General features: G+C 48.7%; 1 protein-coding gene across 1 annotated transcript; it reads right to left on the bottom strand.

Annotated features, from left to right (window-relative positions):
* Positions 1 to 10,513: 10,513 nt before the first annotated feature.
* On the bottom strand, positions 10,514 to 14,314 carry LOC127566916 (beta-1,3-galactosyltransferase 5-like). Its single transcript, XM_052009436.1, has 3 exons — positions 14,161 to 14,314; positions 11,399 to 12,368; positions 10,514 to 10,676 (listed from the first exon to the last, which is right to left on the bottom strand). The coding sequence occupies exons 1-3, from the start codon at positions 14,312 to 14,314 to the stop codon at positions 10,514 to 10,516; spliced, it is 1,287 nt and encodes a 428-aa protein (XP_051865396.1).
* Positions 14,315 to 15,506: the final 1,192 nt, after the last annotated feature.

The following is a 15,506-nucleotide window of genomic DNA, read 5'->3' as shown; positions in this document are numbered from 1 at the left end:
ATGTGCGTCAGCCGATCTTAATCCATATGTGCACCGTCCCCACTTCCGCCGTGCGGCTCTGCCAGCCTCGCTCCGCACTGGGAACAGTACCGACCTCCGCTGGGGGGCACCGCTCCGCTCTGCGAACAGACTTCCGCCTCCTCTGCCCCCCCCCCCGTGCTGTGGATAATTCCCTCCTCCGCCGGTCTCACTTCGCGCCGGGGACCCCTCCTGATGCCCCTGTGTCCCTTGCTGCCCCCACCCCGCTCCCCTCTCCCTTCAGGTCCACAACCTCCAGCTGGAGCGGGAGATGCCCATGTAGCTCCAGCCCCGCCTGGAGAGAGGGAAGGAGCTTCTGCTGGAGAGGGACATAGAACTCCGGGCGGTTCACCAAGCGGTGATGGTGCAGCCCATGCAGCTGGGTGAGTGACCGGGGGCTGGGCAGGGAGGTACCTGAGGTCTCGGCGGCAGGGAGATCAGGAGGGGTTGGGGGACAGAGGGGCTGTCACAGAGACGGGTAGGGGTGAAGGGGCCGGAGGGTGTGTCACGGAGACGGGAAACTGTGTAGGGACCGGTAGTGGTGTCAAGGACACGGGGAGGGTTCTGGGGGTTCAGGGAGATGGGGAGGGGTGTGTGGGTCTGGGGGTCAGGGAGACGGGGAGGGGCTTGGGGACCGGAGGGGCTGTCACAGAGACGGGTAGAGGTGAAGGGGCCGGAAGGGGTGTCACGGAGACGGGAAGGTGTGTAGGGACCGGTAGGGGTGTCAAGGACACGGGGAGGTGCATAGAGGCTGGAGAAGCTCACTGAGACTGGGAGGGGCGTAGGGGCCAGAGGGGGTGTCACGCGGACGTGGAGGGACGTAGCGGGCAGAGAGTGGGGGCAGAGAGGCGGCATTTTGTGCTTCACCTCCACAGCCCATTGGCGAGAACAATTCAGGAACATGGCTTTGTGTGGGGCAGGTCACGTCTTACTCACCTGACTGAGTTTTTAGAGGAGTTGACGGGGGTGATTGATGAAGATCGAGCTGTGGATGTTGTCCACGTGGACATCAGTGAGACGTTTGACACGGTCCCTCAAGGGAGGATCACCCAGAAGATTAAGGTGCATGGGGTCCACGGTGCCTTGGTTGTTTGGATCCAGAATTGGCTTGCCCAATTGGCTAATGGTCCATGGGACTTATTCTGGCTGGAGGTCCGTCACTGGTTGTGTTCCGCAGGGATCCGTACTGGGCCCTCTGCTGTCTGTGATGTATATAAACGTCCTGGATGGAAACGTAGATGGGTGGTTTAGTAAGTTTGCAGACGACACAAAGATCGGTGGTGTTGTGGACAGTGTAGAGGGCTGCCAAAGAACATAGCGGGATAGCGATCAGTTGCAGACACGGGTGGAGAAATGGCAGAAGGAGTTTATTCCGAGCGAGTGTGAGATGTTGCTCCTTTGGAGATCAAACATAAAGGGACAGGACACAGTTAATGACAGGAGCTTTAACAGTGTTGATGTGCAGAGGGATCTTGGGGTCCCAGTGCACAGCTCCTTGAAAGTGGCTGCACAGGTTGACAGGGCGTATCTGTTCCTGATTGTCTGGCGGGATGGGGGCGGTATCCATCTGGAGACCATCAGAACCTGTTGCTCGTCCCCTGTTCACCAAATGATTTAACCTCGGCCGCTGCTGCAGAACCACAGGTTCGATCCTCTTTCAAGCCCTTCCAGAGAATTCACACCAAAGTAGGATAACATTTCATCTAAATTTAAACCAAATTTATGTTCGACGCAGCCTTCTGATAATTTACACTTGACTTATGACAGTCACATAGAATAGATTTATTCGAACTAAATAATCAGCTATTCTGAGCTGTGTTTGCTGATTTCAAAAGGACCACATTTAAAAATGGGGTGAACAAAATCCTCGCGGCACTACTCCGGGATCAATGAATTGACAGCACAGACGCACTGCCGGGCTCGCCCTGATCGACAGCCACGTGACTCATCGTCTTCCAGCAAGGGGCGTGGGCCTACCGGTTGCCTGTTTATGCAGAAAACAGGCAATCACATTGCGTGGTTAATAGCAGCGCCGTCTCATAGAGGGGGCGGTAAATATGTTGTCATATGTCTGGTGCTTGCTTGCACGACTGGTTACCGTCTGAGCGCCAACCGGGCAGCGTGTGTGACATAGGATCAGCGAGAGGACGTGTGTGAGCAGAAATGGCGTGGGCCGTGCGTCAAGTCATGACAACCACGGGACGTATACCCAGGGTGACAAGGGACGGGGGATGGGGGAGTGTCAAAGATTCTTCCACTCAGTCGCGGGATCTGGATCATTCCCCCAACACCCACAACTGCCCAGACCCGCACAATAATTCTGGTCATGTGCCTGATTACGGAAGAGAATGTGATGGCAATCTTGAGGCGAATTAAGGTGGATACATCCCCATAGCCTGATAATGTGCCCGCAGGGACCTTGTGGGAGGCTAGTGCAGAAATTGCAAGGGCACTTGCAGAGATATTCAAAACGTCCTTAGCGTTGGGTGAGATGCCAGAGTATTGGAGGATATCTGAAGTTGTTACGTTATTCAAGAAATGCTCTTACAATAAGCCAGGAAATTATAGACCGGTGATACTGACATCAGTCGTTGGTAAATTATTGGAAGATATACGGAGAAACAGGATATATAAGTATAGGGATAGACAGGACCCAATTAGTCACCGTGGCTTTGTGTGTGGTAGGTAATCTCCAACCTATATTAGGGAAGTTTTTCCAGGAACTTCTCAAAAAGGTCGATGAGGGAAATGCAGTGGACATCGTATACAGGGACTTTAGCAAGGCCATTGACAAGGTCCCGCAAAGGTAGGCTGGACCAGAAGGTGAAGTCGTTTGGCATTTAAGATGAAGTAGCAAATTGGATTCAAAATTGGCTTAGCGGGAGAAGCCTGAGGGTGGTCTCTCTGACTGGAGGCCTGTGACTAGTGTGTGCCGCAGGTATCGGTGTTGGGGCCGTTGCTGCTTATCATATGTATTAATGATTTAAAAATGGGAATGATTTGTTTGATGAACAATTAAATGAGGCCAAAACGGAAAAAAAATAAAAGAGGCACAAAATGGGCACTGACGCTGTCACTGCAGACCCTAAAGCTCTCCGAGGAATATGGAGCAACAAAGAAATGGCAAATGTCTTACCTGCAGACAAGTTAGGTTGGAAACTGCCGGAATTTGAATTATTAACTGCAAAGTATTTAGCGTGAAAAAATACGGAGGGCATGAAGTTCTCCTGAAAACATATGTAGAAAATTCCAGGCTGCAGTATAGCAAGTGTGACAGAATGACTCTGAATTGGACTCGAGAAGCAGGGGCAAGAGTATGTGTGCAATCCTGGATTCAATTTTAAGGAAAGAAGCTGGGCAGATGAAAGGAGTAACGGTGAAAGAACATTATCTCATGGATCATAGTGGTGTCATTTCTTTACCATATGTATGAAACAGGACAAAGTTAAAGTGCGAACATGGTTGTAAACTGCAGTGTGTCCAGACAGAGAAATAAAGATAAATAATTCAAAAGGTGTGAGTCATTGAAGGGCGTTCTGAGTGAACGTGTTCCCACGGGGGAAAAGGGTATGAGTGTCAAATCTACGGAGCCTGGATTATAAATTCCATGGAGGCCAGGATAAGGCAAAGGGAGGAAATTTCATGGAAGACAACGAGAGGGTCAATACAAAAACAAGTCTGGGTGATTGTAGAAAATGTGACAGTGGTTAGCAGGAAGTCAGGGAAACGTAGAGAGGATCCGACAGAGGGGATCCAAAATGAGCGTTTCTAAAGTTATGAGGGGTCCAGGTGGATCACCATGGATTTGGCCAGGGGGAAGTTCTGTTCCTCTCTGCTCAAAGGGAAAGCGGTATTTACGGCTTTTAACAAAAGAAGTGCAGTCCCGGGTCATCGCTAAGTAATCTATTTCAGTGAGGACTCGATACTTTTTTGCGACTGTGATCGTCTTTAAAATAGCCTTTTCGATCGATTCCTGATCACCGCTGCTGATCTTGCAGCAACCTGTGTTCTCCTCTGACGGAGCGAGGGCTGCGAATCGCACATGGTCACCTGGCTTCAGTTTGAACGGTTTCCAGTACTTTAGTAAATGGTTTCCTCTCTGGTAAAAGTATAGTGAAAGGAGATTCAGAGTGAACCCGCCCAGGAGGGAGACCAACAGCAGCCCTCTGAAGGGACACTGGCTTCTTTTCCACGTTGCCGATTTCCGCACCAAGTTGGTGAGGTGTTGCAGAAGACGGTTTGCGGCAGAAAAATGCGTCACATTCCGCGGGTCTGGCTTACTTATGGTCTTCGTTTTCATCCCGTGTGGTTCGGCATTGCCGGTAGGCGCTGTGGGTTCATGACGGATGCGGACGCCCACCCGGTTCCACGTGTGTCACTCCTTTGTATGTCCAACGTCCACGTTAGCTGCGAAATCCACCAGCCCACACTCCCCGCTACTGTCCGAACATTGTCCTGAGGTATTCGCCCCGGTGTCGCTTTTAGCACAGATATTGGAACTTCGTTTTGCATTGCTCCCGGGATTTTTCTCGACCTGTCAACTGACCGGTGCGGCCGAATTCAGTGGCCGCCTTTGTTCTTTCTCTGCCCGTCGATGTCTTCTGGAAGAAGGCGGGGAACGGGCTCCGAGCGAATAGTACAAAGTATTGACGGCCCTGCAGTGCAAGGACAGTGAGGTCAGCAACATGATTCACCGGAGCCCATAATGAGAGCTCGCAGCACCGATCACAGCAGGTGTAGGGGCGATGTTTTGTCTTTCACGAAGAGAACAGTCCTAAGCCCTTTAATGCAAATGGCATGCCCTTGAAAGATGGTGTCTGTAGCGATGTAGGGAACACAACTTCCAATTTCCACACAACAATACCCACAAAATGGCGCTCCGTTGATGGGATAGTGAGTTGGTTGAAGGAAAACTCAGGAATGATGGAATCGGCTGACCTCAGGGAGACGCAGCTGTTCGAACATGTTCGGGAATGTGTGAGACACATACTGTGAAATCCCGGGGTTGCAAAACCGACTCATTTGTTCGTTTCCTCACCACAGCCAGGTAACTGGCGACATGGATTTATCAAGGTTGCAACGACTGGGGCAATGAAGCAGCAAGTGTCGCTGCTGGGTCAGAGAGTCAGGAGGGCCTCGGCGTGAATACTTGTTTAAATTCTTTGCCAATTTGCTGAACCTTTCACTGATGCTGCCCTTGTCCTCTCCCCCTGTGACTGCTCTGACCTTTCCTATGACACGCTGCGAGGAACAAGTCAAAGTCCCGTGCTCTGCTCGTGGCTTCATTCCTCAGCCTCTGGGAGGGCTGCTGAGGTAATTTGTTGGAATTATACCCAGGACACCGGATCTCAGTGATGTGGAGTGACTGGGGGGGGGGGGGGCTGGGACATTTGGAACTGAACATCACACAATCATACGGGATGGATCCATTCGGCCATCGATTCTGTACCGGCTCCAAGTCGGGGTGATCCGGCCAATCTCACTCCCGCGGTCTTCAATACCTCTGCAAATTCATTCTTTCGGATCCTCACGAAGATCCCGTTAAGATCTGCAACCCACCCCACCCCCACCCCCCAACTCCAACGCCGCAACCGTGCATTCCAGATTGTCATCACTGATGGTTTCAATGTGTTTTCCTTCACGTCACTCTTGGTTCTCAGCCAAAAGGAAGCGTTTCTTCGTTTTTCTGCTCAGGATTTCAAATCCTCTCAACTACATCTGTTGTAAGACTAACAACTCCAGATTCTACATCCTTTCAACGCAACTAATGCCCACCTTTAACTGGAATCTTCCAAAAATTTCATTCCACATTCCATTCCCATTCCTTGTCATGGAATTCCCAAATAAAAACTGTGACCGTGAGTGTGCTTGTGGGCGGATACACGTGACACAAAACAGAAGAAGCATTGTCCAATTTTCAAGTTTAGTGTTGTGGAAAGTTGCAGAACCCTTGCGATGTGCGCATGCCCAATCAAGACTCCGGGGTAACAGCGTGGTTAAAAATCATAGAATATTTACGGTGCAGTAGTCATTTGATCCCTTGTACCCGTTTCAGTCAAGAAAGGGCTATTCGGCCAAATCCCAACGTCAAGAACGGAGACCTTCAAGGTCACGGTCGTTCAAGTGCACGTCTCGTCACATAGTTAAATGCTACGAAGGTTTCCACTTCTGACACGCTTTCAGGGAGCTCCACACCCCTACGCTCATATCCTCTCAGTGAAAAAAGACCTCATCACCCCCCAATCCTTCCACAAATGACTTTGGTTTTTGATTCCCCCTGCTAAAGGAAATAGGTCATTCCGACGAACTTTATCCAGGTCCACTCAGCTTTATTCACCTCAGTGGCGTCTCTTCAGCTTCATCCATTCTGAAGCAGGTCATCGCAGTCTTTGCTCACAACGCACACCTTCGGGGCCCGGCTCATCGATCGTTGGACTCAATATCACACAAATTTACAAGAAACTTCAAAGTTGACAGCTAAACGCCGTGTCAACAACAGGGCATTTCTCTTTGTTCCGTTTGTTCTTTCTTCCATCTTCATATTTCTTCGAGTCTCGGCGACCGTGTTTCCAAGAGGCAGTTCGTGCGGTATCTTGAGATACAGCGACAGGTTGGGATTCAAGGTGCTGGGAGAGTCATGGCCTCTGTAAAATCTAACGGTGAACAAACAATGTTTGGAGACCTTATCTTCTCCACAGAAGTCATCCTACCCCACTCGCTGCTGAGCTTCAGACAACTGTTCACGCTCAACCCATTCATTAACATCATTGAAGCGGTCCCAGAAGGTTTTTGTATTGATCATGGAACTCAGGGTGAAATTCACTTTGTGAAATTTAATCGACATATTGTAAAATACCCGCTTAGGTCATGCTTTCCACAAAGTCTGCAGCAGCTTGGAGTAAGTTTGCTTCCCTTCTCATATCATTGCACTTTTGTAGGTTTATTATGCATGGCAATTTCAGCGAAATGTGTACATTGTCCTTGAATATTGTCCCATCACCTGTAAGCAGAGGCCGACAAGCCCATGCAAATGACTGAGGTCATCATTCCTCTACGTTCCTCCCAGTATAAAGCTGAGGGCTCCGTCTGAAGCGCACTTTCATCTCAGCGAGTCACTGATCCACCGCCGGTACCAGGAACGAGTCCAGAAACAGGATGGAAAGTACGAGCTGCCGCCAGCGATGATCAAGGATACCCTTGAATTACCAGCCTGGGTTTCAGTGACAGGGTCCCCAGGCGTCCTGGGCCAGAGAGGGATGCTGCCTGGTTCCTTTCGGGCTAACTGTCTCACGGAACATGACGTCACAGGCATCCATTTAACACGATGTGTCTGTGCTGTTTGAACAGCAGCTGCAGGACGTAATCCTTCTTCAAGCCGTGGGCCCATGGTCACAGAGGTCAAAGCTCTTAAAGTGCACTTCCAAGTACTGTGTAAATGTGATGGTTGTTTCAGTCTTAGCTCTGCTCTCTGACTCTGTGTTTCAGACCCTCGGCACCCTCTGGGTGAATCTTATTTCCGTCACTTTCTTTCTGGTTTGACAGTTTCTCTATGAAGTTCCTGTCTCTTGTTATGTACTCTTCTGTTAACTGTTACGTACCAGCAACAATAGGAACAGAACGAGCAAGGTTTCAACGTTAAAATCTATTTATTAATAACTAATTGTGATAATAAAAACGTTAAATATCAGACACTAACCAAAATAACCAAAGCGTGTGTGGCTACTTCCCACACCACCAAGTCTAGGAACAGTTTTCAAAGTTTTATGATGGCAAACCAGTTCAGTTCAGCAAGTTACGAAGCAACACGATTAGCAAAGGCTTCTGAAAACCACGTTAGATTGTAGAGTAGAATGTAGAGAGAAGGGGTTTACGAATTCCACAAGTTCCACGATGGAACAAATACGACGCCCCAATCGCCAAAGATCTCTATTGATTTGTTGCGAAATATCTGCCACACCGAGGGCACTCGATACACGGCCTCCCACAGATATGCCTGCTACCCGATACAGGTTAGCGACAAAGTGACCTCCACAGATTGCTCCAAAAATCCAGGTATGGATTGCAAAGTGACAGCCCCAACGATTGGGCTTTACCCGTAGATACAGAGGCTACCTCCCAACTCTCTCTCTCTCTCTTTCTGTCTCTCTCTCTCTCTCTCTCTCTTTGTCTGCGTTTGGATTCAAGAATCAGCTCACAGATATATCTCTGCAGTTGCCAGCACTTCAATAAACTCGGCCTTCAGACACCTGCAGCATTCCAATTATCCCAGTCATACTACCTCTCCTCTCCCACTCGCAGCAGTCAAACAAAGCCATACGCTGCCGTTCAGGTTCCTTAAAGGGACACTCACCAAGTAGCAACCTGGGCTTGCAGCATAAGGGAAATATCTCCTTCCTACTTACGTTCTTTAAGCCCTAAATCTATTTCATGAACCCTAATTAAACCCACGCAGTCTCATCTGTTCTAATCTATCCAATTCCTCCTAACAGTTCAAACTGCCCACACTTGGCACCTTTTCTCGTTGGTGTGAGGATCTCACAGTGTTGTGAAGACCCACTGAGTCATCCTGGGGCGGGGAATGACGCACCCTTTCAACAATTCGACATTTCGCTAGGTTCCGTTTGTTTTATTTTCTCATAACCACCTTTATTTATTCCCTGACACTGAAATCTGACGTGCTTCTAAGAGCCAGAAAACGTTATTATCTTCGTAGCCGAGTTTCAAAATACAGTAAAAGGTGCGGCGTCTATAAAAGGAACAGAACATAGGTTGTGCAAGTATCCAGTTTACCGTGCTCTCCAGAGAACAATACTGCATTCACTCAGTGCTGAGTTTCAGAACGCAGTCCATGCCCAGAATAGCAAACCAAAGGCAGAAGGTTATTTATCATATAACTCACAGTGAATATTAAACTGCTACATTAAAGCCACATCTTGGAAAAAAAACACTACTGAGTTTGCAGTATTTTGTGCAAAATGAGATTCTATTCAGTTATCAGAACTTTGTAAGTTTTACAGAATAAAATTCAATAAAACATGCCATTGTGCAAAGCTTGATGAACAGGAAGAAATGTGAATATTGTCCGTCATGTGCACCAAGATAAACAATGGACTTAATTAGAAAACATAAAACAAACAAAAATCAACTCTTCCGGGTGTTGTTATCAGGGAGTGTAATTTATACTTTGCCCATAAAATCTTTGGTAAAGTGTTGTTTCACGACGTCCCTGTTAGGAGTCTCCGCACCAGTAGGCAGACTTTATCTCAGCCCACATTGTGTACAATGCCATCTCTAGATTTAACATGTTTTGTGTGATGCGGAAAACGAGAATTTATTCAAATATATCTTAAGATAACCGAACTCCCAACATGTTACGAATGTGAAGCATGAGGAGCATTGGAGATGTGCAACGTGATAGATCTGATGGACGTTGGTCTGGTTTCTGGACTCACTGCCCTCCCACTCACACTCCCTTTTCAGGATTAGAGACCCGGGACTCTGAAAGTGGATCCCTGGACCTTGGCCTAACACGTTACTGCCCATAACCACTGCTGAAGATCTTTCACTTGTGTTTAAATGTATCTGATTGACAGAGAAAAAAAAACACCTGTCAATAAATACTTCATTAAAACTGCATGACATAAAAGCGGACAAATGTAACAAAACATATGAAAATACCTGGACATCATAAATGGACATACAAACGGCAGCTCGTAATATTTTATTCAAAGTACAATGAAATCCAGCAAGGAGACGTTGGAATAAACAAATACACATTGAGCACAATCAACTGGTGGATGTGAGAAAAGACGCATTAAAGTAACAGCATATCATAAATGCAATTGGAAGCACATTGAAGTACCAGCGAGTAACAAATGAAATAGACGTTCATTGAAGCATTGGAACATTCCAACTGTTCAATCACAGTCAATGAATTACAAAACCGTCATTTTGTGACTGACCGTCTCTTCTGACTCCAGCGCACTTTCTTCGTCTCCGTCTCCCTTCCGACCTCATCCCCCCTCTTCCTTCGTCTCTCATTGCCCTTTACTCTCACCTCCTTCTCTCGCTCCCTTCCTTCTTTCTATCCAATTTCAAATTCATTTCCGATGGCATTGTAATTTAGCCTTCTGTGCTTCAATTAGACAAAGTCTGTTACCTGTTAATTAGAAAACATATTTTCAAAGTGCGTATAGGGTAAGCTGAATCACATTCTGATGCAACCGGGTGTCCACACCCTGCAGTGCTAATCCACCGTGTATTGCGGAACGCCTGAATCTGTCCTGTGGTCCCGAGGCCGACAGCCGACTTTGGCACACAGCTGTTTCTGGGATTACTTCTCTGATAATTGGGCTGCTGCTGGATCTGACATCCAGGGTAACTTCACGAGCAGCAAAATGTTTCAGGGCCCGTACTGCCATTTCTGTGTGGTTGTTCCCTCGATTATTGATCCACGGCCTCATCGTACTGTGGATATCAGATCCTGGCCATATGTTCATATCACCAACAGGTTCAGCAGGCGTGCGATGAACAAGGTGCGAGTGGGTATCGCGCTCCTCGCCACTCCCGCCTCTTTATGGCTGTTTATTATCTTCCGCTGGTCCGGACACACAAATGGTCGACACGAAATAGAAAAAAAGTCTGCATATGCTTGAAATCTGAGATAAAAACAGAAAATGCTGGAAATACAGCAGGCCGGCCATTGGTTGTGTTAATAGAAACAAAGTTACGTTTCAGTTCAGCAATCCTTCGTTGACATTTGTTTCACACCTTCGATGTAGACAGAGAGTCTAATCCATCTGCCTTTAACCTTAGCATTTAACCTAAGTATCCTGTCGAGTTCATACAGGCCTGCGGCTGAAGGATAACATTTTATAAGTGTTTTCCTTTTTCTATCTTGTTTTCCTCCTCGGATAGATGTAGCATTCGTACACTGAGATTGCGGCTTGTCTGCAATTACTGCAATAGGCTGTTATAGACTGGTCGTGTTACATCAGGGAAGAAGTCTCTCTCTCCTCTCTCTCTCCATCTATTTATCTATCTATCTGTCTCTGTCTGTCTATCTATAGAGCTATCTCACGCTCTCTCTTTCTCTCCCTACTCTATCACCCCTCGATTTTTAGCTGCTCTATCCATTCACATGCTCTCTTCTCCCGTCGCCCACACCTCTCGCTCTCTATCCGCATTTCCCCTGCTGTCATTTCCAGCATTCTCATTCTTGTCTCCTTGCCGATCTGCTGCATTCGCCTCCACCACCTTCCCAGCCCTCTCCCCTCATCAGCGGTCTCCCGATTATCTTCCCTCTGCCGACTCGTTCCCATGCTTAAGGTAGCACATCTGTCCTCTGATGGGGTGGAAGAGGCAATGCGGCCTCCGTTACGGTTCTCCAGGGCACTTCTCATCGGCCGAGTCCTGCAAGCCCCTCCAGAAGAGCAGTTTCTCGTGGTCTCTTACCCAGTGGGACGTGACGAGCTGCCGGTAGGTGCAGATGGAGAAAGGTACCTTGTGACCGTAGAAGACCTGTTTAGAGTGAATTTTCATGGGTTCTACCTTCAGCTCCTCCAGGCAAAGTCCCACGTAAGCATCTTCAATTTTTATTTTGGGCACCTTTTCGGAGACCTCCCACACACGGCAGGCCAGGTCAGTGGAGAGGACGTAGCCGGTGCCGGAACAGTAGGGTGGGTACTTGTCCCTGGGGTACTCATCCTTGCTGACGTACCACTTGCTAGATTTTATACGAACAGGTCGGAAACCTTTCATAATTATGCCAGTTAAGAGGTTCTTTCGGTGCGGATCCCGGGACAGGAGTTTGATCAGATAGTCGGTGTTGACGAACATGTCGGAGTCGGTCTTCATCACGAAGGAGGCGGAGGGGCAGGAGCAGCAAAGCCACTCGAGACCCAGCAGCACCTTGAGGGTCAGGTTGTGGTACGTGTCCTGGAAATCTCCCTGGATGATGTCCTGGTGCAGAGCGCCCTCCCGCATGATCCAGTCCTGCCGCTGACGCCCATGTCCCAACAGGAAATAGGTGACCGACCTGGCTCCGCCGACCAGTCGCTCCCTCCCCCATGTCCGGCGGATGACAGAGCGAGTCTGGAACTGATCGGGGGAGCTGGTAACCAGCAGGACGAGGAAGGGAGTGCTGTTCTCACACCGGCTGGCGGGCCGCATCAGGAAGGGGATGCCGTTTAACCGCGAGGAACACGGAGGCTGGGCGATGCTGCGGCTCCTATCTCTGATCCGCAGAAACACTGATATCAGGAAAAAGATCATAAGCAGGACGGTCCCGATCTTGAGGAACCGGTTTCCACAAAGCGACGTGGGGCTTATGCATTGCCATCGGAGGGAAACTGCTGGGAAATAAAGAAACTAAATAAGTACTATAAATACTTTCCAACAGACAAAATATCACGTCCAACACTTTTTTAAATTAAGAGCTGGATGGTGTGGGATGTCGGCAGAAGTTAGGCAAGGTTTATTCGGTCGATGACACCTGGAAGAACAGAGAGCGCACACAGTAAATCACCCTGAACAGTGTGGCGCTTCCTGAAAGCAGTCACCCCCACATATAACGTTACTTTGGGCCTGCCCCATCGCCAGTGACCCCATCCCATTGTGCGGAACTTCCTTGGGACCGTCCGTTGCACAGCACAGCTTTTCTTCACACTAATTGTCTTGCAGTGCGGCGCTCCGACGCATCGCCCGTCTCACAATGCTGCGTTCCCCAGGGCTCCTCTCCTCCACGGGATCTCTGAAATGTCGGCGGACGCTCACTCCTGCACTGAACAACTATGGAGCTCTGTTGATATTGCCCGTACAAAATGGCAGCGATCCCTCAGCATGTCTTCTCCTGCGAATGCAGCATTTACACGGCCTTGCCGTCCCACAATGCGCTGCTCCTTACACAGCCGCCCCACAGTCATGAATCTAGACATGATTGCCGGTGGGCAGTGACAAAGTTAACGGAAGGAGGGGTGCATACCCTCTAGGGTCACACACTGTCCGTACACCACCACCCCCAGTCTCACTGGGCTACATACTGGCCGTTCACCCGGGGCCCATCCTTCGTGGGACACATCCTGCCTGATCCCCCGGACCCATCCTCTGCCGGTCCCAAACTGGTCGATCCCCTGCTCACCCCTCCTCCCGGGTCACACATCTCCAAAGCCCCGGGACCCACCCTCCCCAAGACACACACTGTCTGATCCCCGGGTCTCAACCTTCCCGGGTCTGTGAAAGTAATTGGAGGAAACCAAAGACAATGTCCACCTCTTAAAAAGAATAAACATTCCTTCTGTTGCCTGGCGACAGAGCGGTTGTGAGTCTCATCACCAATCACAGCGTCACCCTCCCACGCACCGCATGTGTCCTGTTCCACTGATCCACAGACAAGTGCTGTAACAAAAGCGTGTTAAGTATACCCATTACAATTCCCCAGTTCAGCAACGTGTCTGGAGCAGATGGAAATTTCAGTTCTATGTTTACGCAATAAATTGATGGAACAACTCAATAATTTTTTCGTAAGTACCAGATGCCGCAGGGTGTGACTGCGAAGTTACCACAAAAGCATAAATCTGCTTCCCTCTTCTTCCTTTGAACAAAGAGCCTACCTCCCAGTTTTACGGGATGTCTTGTGGGTGCTTTCAGCTCATGTGCCCTCCAGGAGCCTATTAAACGCATCTATCGTATTTGCCTCCATAACTACCATTGGCACCGCAATCCGGGCACTCGCCAGTCACTCTTTAAAAAACATGCGCGCACAGTTCATTTGAACATTTAATGCATTCCCTCTCGAACTGTACTTTTCGACCGAGGGAAACGATACCGGCTATCTACTCTATCGATGGCTCTCATAATCTTATAAATTTCTATCAGGTCTCCCTTCACTCTCCGCCGCTCCAGAGAAAACAAATCAAGTTTGTATAATAGCACATGCTCTCTAATCCAGGCAGCATCCTCTTAAACCTCTTCTGCACCCTCGCCAACGACTCTACGTGCTTCCTATAATGGGGCGACGGGAATTGAATGCAATAGCCCAGATGAGGCCTAACCATTTTCACAGAAAAATAAATTCCTGACACTTGAACACAATGCCCCGACTAATGAAGGCAGGCATGGCAAACGCCTTCCTTAACACCTCACCAATCTGTGCAGCAACGTTCACAGAGCTCTGGATTTGAACCCAACGGTCCCACCGAGACCACGTGGAGGCCAGGGCCACCACATACTTGCCACGACCAACAATGCTCACTGGCGCCCCTCCTCTCCTTCCCCAGTAGGCTAAAATATTTGACATGTCCGCTTTGACACTCACCAATTTTTATCGATGCACGATAGGAAGCATCCTATCCGAATGCATCACGCCTTGGGGTGGCAACTGTTCTGGCCGTGACCGCAAGAAACTGCAGAGAGTTGTGGACACAGCTCAGCACATCACTGAAGCAACCTCTCCTCCACAGGCTCTGTCTATACTTCTCCCTGCCTTGGCAAAGCAGCCAGTATGATCTAGGACCCCACCCACCCCGGTCATTCTCTCTTCTCCTCTTTCATTGGGCAGAAGATAGAAACGCCTGAAAACACTTCCTGCAAGGCAAAAGGGCAACTTCTATCCCACTGTTATTAGAAAATTGAACTGTCCCACAGTACTATCAGATGGACTGTTGTCCTCAGAATCTACCTCGTTGTGGCCTTGCACGTTATTGTCTGCCTGCACTGCACTTTCTCTGTAACTGTAGCTCTCTATTCTACATTCTGTTATTGTTTTCCGTTATACTACGTTCATGCACTGTTTAAATGAAATGGACTGTATTGTTCACAAGATCACAAGACAAGGGAGCAGATGTAGGCCATTCGGCCCATCGAGTCTGCTCCATGAACTAAACTAAACTATTCCTTTCTAGCCCCAGTTTCCGGCTTTTTCCCCATATCCTTCGATACCTTCACTAATTAGATACTTATCCATCTCCTCATACGCCCCCAATGATCGGGCCTCCACAGCTGTAAGTGGCAAAGAATTCCATAATTCACGACACTCTGGCTAAAGAAATTTCTCGTCATTTCTGTTCTAAACCGGTACCCTCTAGTTGGGAGCCCTCCAGGCCTGGATTCACCCACCAAGGAAAACAGCGTAGCCACATCCACTCTATCCAGTCTTCTCAACGTTCTAAATGTTTCTCTGAGGTCCCCTCTCATTCTTCTGTACTCCAGTGAGTACAGTACAAGAGCCGACAATTGCTCATCGGATGTAAGCCCTTTCATTCCGGTAATCATCCTGGTCAATCTTCTCTGAACCCTCTACAACATCGGCACAGCCCTCCTAAGATGAGGGGTCCAAAACTGTACACAGTACTCCAGATGAGGTCTCACCAGTATCCCATAGAGCCTCATCAACACTTCCTTACGTTTATATGTTATACCTCTCGAAATGAATGCCAACATAGCATTGGCTTTTTTACCGCCGATCCAACCTAGTGGTTAACCTATAGGGT

This window comes from Pristis pectinata, chromosome X, assembly GCF_009764475.1.
Source record: "Pristis pectinata isolate sPriPec2 chromosome X, sPriPec2.1.pri, whole genome shotgun sequence".
NCBI classification, from domain to species: Eukaryota; Metazoa; Chordata; class Chondrichthyes; order Rhinopristiformes; family Pristidae; genus Pristis; species Pristis pectinata.
The sequence above is the reverse complement of the archived record's forward strand: the minus strand, read 5'-3'. Positions and strand labels throughout refer to the sequence as shown.